This window comes from Bison bison, unplaced genomic scaffold, assembly GCF_000754665.1.
Source record: "Bison bison bison isolate TAMUID 2011002044 unplaced genomic scaffold, Bison_UMD1.0 scf7180017864053, whole genome shotgun sequence".
Taxonomy (NCBI): domain Eukaryota; kingdom Metazoa; phylum Chordata; class Mammalia; order Artiodactyla; family Bovidae; genus Bison; species Bison bison.
In genome coordinates this window covers 5889816-5896879 of record NW_011494625.1, presented here as the reverse complement: position 1 = coordinate 5896879, position 7064 = coordinate 5889816, and the positions used below count along the sequence as shown (strand labels likewise).

General features: G+C 44.9%; 1 protein-coding gene across 1 annotated transcript; it reads right to left on the bottom strand.

The window, feature by feature from the left end:
• Positions 1-276: 276 nt before the first annotated feature.
• Positions 277-7064, bottom strand: EDN1 (endothelin 1). Its single transcript, XM_010835880.1, has 5 exons — positions 6910-7064; positions 5173-5341; positions 3674-3832; positions 3404-3517; positions 277-1502 (listed from the first exon to the last, which is right to left on the bottom strand). The coding sequence occupies exons 1-5, from the start codon at positions 6971-6973 to the stop codon at positions 1400-1402; spliced, it is 609 nt and encodes a 202-aa protein (XP_010834182.1). The 5' UTR covers positions 6974-7064; the 3' UTR covers positions 277-1399.

Below are 7064 nucleotides of genomic sequence, written 5' to 3'. Positions count from 1 at the left end.
CCATTCCAGTACATTTGCCTGGAAAATTCCATGGACTGAGGAGCCTGGTAGGCTACCGTCCATGGGTGCGCAAAGAGTAGGGCACGACTGAGCAGCTTCACAAATGCAATCAAAAAGCAACTTTTAAGATATAAATCAAATTCTTGTTGTCGTTAGCTAAGATCCTTTTTTCTTCTGATTGTCACCTTTCCAAGAAACCATCTTTACTCATTCCCCTTTTTGAATCTTATCACTGTGGCTCACCTCTCAGAAATTTCAGAGATGATTCAGAATCAGTACAGTAGGGGAAAAAAATATTTATTTTCTAAGGTCATTACCTTGACAGGCAAAACAAAGCATATTTTCAATTTCATTCAGAAATACATTAAAAAAATACATAGACCAATATGGCCTGCCCAAACGCATATTTAACATGGTAAATATAAGGAATAAACTGTTTGAATATAAATATCTATAAAAATATAAGTACATCAAAACGTAATCCAACCTCTTCCATGAGCCAATAAAGGAAAATAATTTTACTGCTTTAAAGCATCACCAATGTTCACCCTTCAATATCTCTCCACAACAACCCTACACCATTGTGTTTCCAAAAATCAAGGTAAGTGAGGGAAACTCCTGATTCAACTGATCTTTTCATTTTTCCTTAGGGAACAGAGCTAGTAGATGACCATGAAAACGTTATATCTACTATTGATGCATTAGACAGACTTCCACGAGGCTAGGAACTAGGATGGGGTTTTTTTGCGGGGGAAGAGTTTGGGAGGCAATAATTAAAGGTGGGAAATGCTTTGTCAGAGTGCAATACAGATGAGGTAGTCTCCTATGCATGAAACTCATTCTGATTTTCAGTAGTAACAGTTTCTTTCAGTTTTGCATTTTATGAATTAGAAAAACAAGCCTTTTTTTTTCATTTTTACTCGAGTGTTTGTCCTTCGAGTGTTTTCAATTTGTGCATTCCTTAGAAAAATCTTCACGGGGCTTTGGAGTTTCTCCCTGAAATGTGCCAGGCGCCTGAGTGAGACACAAACACTCCCTTCGGACCCTCTTGGAAACTCCGTCCACAAGTGGAATCTCCTCTCCTCCTCCGGCAGGAGGAGGAATCCCAATTTGCAGGTCACTGGGTCTCTTTGCCTTCTTTGCGGGGCCCACTGCCACCCCCATAGAAGAGAGACGGATGAAAACAGCTCGGATGGAGACAAGACTGGCTGGGGGCGCTCCTTAACCTTTCCTGGAATGCTTGCACCCAGGGTGCTGGTCCCCTGCCAGTCTGGAACAAGAAATCGTCTGACCAGGCAGGACGCATTTGCCTCGATCCCAGCCCCGTGGGCAGCGCACAGAGTCAGGCCCAGGGCTCTCTGTGGACGAGGAGCTTCAGACAGGCCCCAAAAACCTGCCCTCAGTGAGCACGGTTGTAGATCACTTTCTTATCTCTGTAGAGCTGGGCTTTCAGCTTGGCAACACGAAAAGATGTTTTGATGCTGTTGCTGATGGCCTCCAACCTATTAAAACCAGACAAGAGAAAACAAATTTTTTTTTTTTTGAAAAAATTATTCTTGGGCAAAAGAAACATCTAAAATTAGAATCTGGCACAAACAAATCTAAATCTGGATCCTCAACTTTCACCCTCAACCACGACCACGTGCTTCTCTACTAACCTCAAATGAAAATAAACTGCCTCTGATGCCTAGGGTGAGGCAGGGTTCAGTGAGCAAGGAGAGGGGTGACGTGGTCATATCTACAGCAGCTGGGAATTAAAGAAATTTTAAAGCACGATTTTAAGGTAGACTAGAGATACTTTCTTCTCTTTTTTTAGCCCTATTCCAAGCACTGTTCCAACTTTGGTGGGATTGTATGGAGACACTTACTCAGCAAAGGTTTCAAATTCTCAATCATGTGAGGAATTGAAGTGGGCTTCGAGGGGGAAAGGAATTCAAAACAAGAAGGCCTACAGGCAGGACCCCAAAGCAAACGTCTTATGGCAATTAAAAACTATCATTTTTGCAGGCTTAATGTTTTCTTTGGGTGGGAAGAACAGTAACATTGATTTAATAGTTGATGTAATAGAAACTAATAGAAAAAAATAATTTCCAAGTCAGTTCAGAAACAGTGGTTTACATAATCTTGCCATCTGGAGAAGCGCTGTGCTGTGCTCAGTCATGTCCGACTCTTTGCGACCCTGTGGACTATAGCCCGCCAGGCTCCTCTGTCCATGGGGATTCTCCAGGCAAGAGTAGTGGAGTGGGTAGCCATGCCCTTCTCCAGGAGATCTTCCCAACCCAGGGACTGAACCCAGATCTCCCACATTGCAGGTGGATTCTTTACCATCTGAGTCACCAGGGAAGCCCAGGAATACTGGAGTGGGTAGCCTATCTTTTCTCCAGGGGATCTTCCCGACCCAGGAATTGAACCCGGGTCTCCTGCATGGTAGGCGGATTCTTTACCAGCTGGGCTACCAGGGAAGCCTGGAGGAGCACTAGTGGCCTGAGTTCATAAATATGGAGACTTTAAGGTCACATGGGAAGCACTGAGCTTGGCCCCAGACAGTAGTAAACAACTCAGAAGTCGTCCATGACCTCCTGGCCTGTGCTCAGAACACTTGGCTCCTAGAACTTCTTGCCACTGGATTTCTAGGAAAAAAATGCCTCTGATCATGAGAGGGAATCAGACTATAGGACAGATCTGAAAGCAGGATTCCTCCCCGCAGCTTGTGAATTTCAAGATGCTTAGGTTGTGGAAGGTTTATCCCTATAAAGCCCCTCAGAGCAACCCTGGGGTGTTATTAATCCAGATCCCAGCTCATGACTGATTAAAAAAATAAGAAAGCTGTTGAGAATGACATTGAATCTCCACCGAATGCATTTCCCTATTAAAAAAGTAAATAAATAAACCTGAAAAACGACATGTTCTAACTCTCACCAACCCTATTTAATGACTTTATTTTCCCTTTGGCCATTTGAATAACTGCTATGTTTTTGAAGAATTTGATTATACATGATTAAAAAAATAAATTTTCCCTGAAATGATTTTTAATTTCTCAGGGAAAGCTGTAAATATATTGACTCAGAGATGCAAAAACTAGATGTGACCAAATGACAGAGGTGTCCCTAAACAGATTTTTGTTTGGATGAGTGGTGTGTGTGCTAAAGGGCAGCAGACTGAATTATGTAAACCACTGTTTCTGAACCGACTGGGAAATTATTATTATTTTTCTCTTAGTTTCCATTACATCAAAAAAACTTTTGAGAAGGATTCTTTGGCTCTTTTAAGTCTAAAGAACACAGAGATTTCCCTTTCCTCCCTTCGCTTTATATTGTCTTCTAAGCCTTTCTCCCACAGAGGTAAGAATGACTGGAGACTGTTTATAGGTAAAGGGGACCAGCTGTTCATAAGAGTCTCTTACCTTCTTGTTTTCCTTCCAGCCACGAGCTGCTGATGAAGACACTTCTCTCCTAGCTTAGAACAGTCTTTCCCTCTCTTTTGGTTGTTCCAGGCTTTCTCCATGGAGTCTTGGTCCCTGTTAAAATACAGGTAGGGAGGACATTTCAGCAACAGGAAGGCTGGTTGTTCTCAGTGTCTCTGTTGCTTTCTTCAAAGCAAGAAGACGGCATCACGAGAGGAAGAAGGTCAGGAGGCCAAAAAGCTGATCAAAAACAAAGGTGTTTCTACTCACCTGAGTTCTTTTCCTGCTTGGCAAAAATTCCAGCATTTCTTGTCTGTCTGGCTAGCACACTGGCATCTCTTCCTGTGGACTGTCGCCTTTGTAGGAAAGAAGTCCTTTAAGGAGCGCTTGGACCTAGAAGGGCTTCCGAGTCCATACGGAACAACGTGCCTATTATGGAAAGAGAGAAACAGACGATATGAGCATAATTAATCCTCTCCAAAGGCTGCATTCTTTGGGGCCAACCGCCTTCCATTAAAACAGAAGGAGAGCATGCCGCAGCATTTGGTAGCGAAACTTAAGAGTCAAAAGCGGTAACAGTCAGGACCATGTGCCCATCAATGGCCCTGAGGGTGTGGACCCAACCGGGAGAAAATCACGTTCTCTAAGTCAATGACATTGCATGTCAACTCGACAGAGTTCAGTTTCTTCTTGACACAGCAGCCTTGCTTTATGGCCAAAACTATGACATTTCTGCTTTGGTATCTGTTTCATATTTTCTTCCTTTTCTCTCTACTTAGTTAACAGCTCTTGGCAGGTGGGGGACTTCCATGCAAAACCATGACTCATATGATTTTGAAAACTGATTTTTCAACTCAAGTGATACGTGGATATGCTAAAAGGGGCCCCCAGGGAGGCTGGACAAAACAGGCCACCTGGAGCGCGGCTCGTGCCGTATTTGCACACCTCCGCTGATTTTGGTGATGATCATGTGGCTATAGAAGGACTCTTTGCCAGAAGGCTCTCCAGTAATTTCCAACGTGTTCATTATGATTCTCACCCAAGGAGTAAAGTCCTCCCCTTGGAACTATCACCTTACTAAATATTAGGCCTGCCATGGTTTTTGTTTGGTTTGCCTTGATTTTGTTTGGATTTTGGTCATCCTTGCTATAACAGGACTCTGCAGGTACAATCAGTGCCTTTTTGTTTACAATTCTTTCTGATGAATGAATTACTTTGCAGGAAGTAAGGGGGAGAAACTGCTCTCTTCACTCTGGAGGCAGAAGAGAAATCTGATCAGGGTATTCCTACTGCTGTCGTGAAATAGGCTTTTCCAAAGGGCAAGGACAAAGGAGTCGGGACACTCAAGTTCCAGGTCTCACTCTGCACAAACTCAACCTTGCAAATTCAACAATCTGGGTCTTAGTTTTCTCCAAAAGTAAAATGAGGAGACAGCCTGTAAGTCTCTGTCATCACTTCTGCCTCTTAAGTCTCTACGCTCCCATGAGAAGCACAGGTTAGACTAACCCACAGATGACCTCAGCAGTGGCTTCTCAACCCAGAGAATTCGAGAACATTCACCCCTAGGCCCAATACAAAGATCTTCCCCCAACCCCCGAGATGCCTGACACCCTCTGGAGGGGCGTTTTGCCCACGGAGGCACTTTCCTGTGGTCAGCTGTGCTACCTTCAGAGACCACGCCAGACAATAACCAGAGAAACTGGGGCTCCGGTCTCCCGTGGAGCCAGAGGGGAGAAAGCCTAGAGTAAGGATGCCCTCTAGAGACTCACTCTGGAGTGTTGACCCAGATGATGTCCAGATGGCAGAAGTAGACACACTCTTTATCCATCAGGGAAGAGCAGGAGCAGCGCTTGGACCGGCGGGGCCTCCAGGGCGTGGCGGGAGCCGGCTTCTCCCCGCCATCCTCTGCTCCCGCGCTGAGCTCGGTGCCCAGGACCGCTGGGGAGAGAGAGACATCAGGTCAGAGGGAGGTGTCTGCTCCAAGGCCCGGAGGCACACGGGCCACGGCGTGGATGCCAGACCCAGCAGAGCAGGTAAAAGCAGATGAAGCACACCACCAGCCTCCGGCAAGAAACACAAAGGAAAAAGGATGATTTTTTCCCCCTCTCCTTAACATGACTTCACCTGTGTCGCCACTGGCTTATCCGCCTTCAGAGAGATTAAACAAGTGCAGGGGAAACAACCACCTGAGAAGGGAGTTGCCAGCCCCACGAAGGACGCAGCCTTCAAGGAAATACTTAGAAACACTGCTTATGAGACATTTAGGTTGGCTTCTACATGGAACTGAGCGCAGCCTACCGTGGCTTAAAATGGGCTGATGACCAAAACAACCTCAAACTAAGTAAGTCATACTGTCTTTCCCTAGACTCCGAGCCACTTCCCCAGGCGGGATGACCTTTCATTCAGTACCCACTGCTTCCCACCTTGTGTTAAGGCAGGGAGTAGCTCAGAAGAGCAGCACCTCTAGAACTTAGGTGGAAATCCAGAGCTTCGGGGAGGTGATTGGAAAGAGAGAAGTCAGTTGAACAGGCGAACCCCAGACTGAAGGGATCACCAAGCAGCCGCTCTTGGAACCCACACAAGGTTCTGTGGGCTTTGGATTCTAAATCCCGGGAACTGGAGGGCGTGCGTGGGATCTACCAGCTCCCCCTTCCTCACGGCAGCCTTGTCTCCTCTTACTGACAAGTTAGCCCTGCAGCTTATCTGCCCAATTTTGTACATTTCAAATGATCAGACACATTCCAGGATTTTCATTCCCTTGACATCCTTTTCTCTTCAGTCGGGGTCACGAAAAGACAAAAAAGTGCATTGACCCTAGAAAGAGAGAAACGGGCAGATGCGCACACACTATCTAAATCCCTTGGTAGCCGAGATTTATTCTAGCTCCCCTCCCAGGACAGGTGAATAACACTGGAAATGGAGCTCACACTGTTGTGAGTGCCAAAAACCTGCCAAAAGAAACCCACAGTCAATAATGACAAATTTTAAAGAAAACATCTGCTTCGCCCTGAAACTGCCTGAAGGGTTTTTTTCCCCAGACTGTTCTGCAGGTGATTTTAATGTGCATAAACTGCTTGAATGACTTGAATAAAATTCCTTGGCTTCGAGTTGAAAAGTATGAATATTTTACACATTAACACACTATTAAAACAGTATTTGAATAAGATATAAATACCTATATGTCCTTTTACCTGTCTGAACAGAAAGATTGCAAACACACATTTAGCTAAATTACATCTTGTCTTTAAGTCATATTTTTAAAAGCCAAGAAACACACTAGGCAATAATAATCATGTCACTTTAATGCTAGAGGAGCAATGGTCTTACACAGAGGATTCCACCCCCCCACTGCTAGAAAACTTCAGCAGCTCTGAGCACTAACCCCCCTACACTTGATTTCTGAGCGGCAGTCATAAAAACGCAGTGGGAGAAACAGAAGCAAGAAAAGCATTAAGGTGGAAAAAAAGACCACAGTATTCAAGGATTTTACAAGTCACCGTGCCTACCTGCTTCTGGAGCTCCTTGGAAAGCCACAAACAGCAGAGCGAAAATCATGGGGAAATAATCCATTCTGGGGAGGGGAGCGGATTAAAGGAAGGATTCAAAATCTTTCCCCCTGCAAACTAAACTCGAAGGGAATAAAAAAAGAAAAAGTGCAGGA

Bases quoted from the DNA above. Each gene is read 5' to 3' on its own strand.
- EDN1 (XM_010835880.1), bottom strand. From the start codon at position 6,973: ATGGATTATTTCCCCATGATTTTCGCTCTGCTGTTTGTGGCTTTCCAA. The intron at 3,833-5,172 runs GTGAGTCTCTAG...TTTCCATAATAG, and splicing joins ATCTGGGTCAACACTCCAGA to GCACGTTGTTCCGTATGGAC. The intron at 1,503-3,403 runs GTAAGAGACTCT...TGGTTTTAATAG, and splicing joins GCTGGAAGGAAAACAAGAAG to GTTGGAGGCCATCAGCAACA.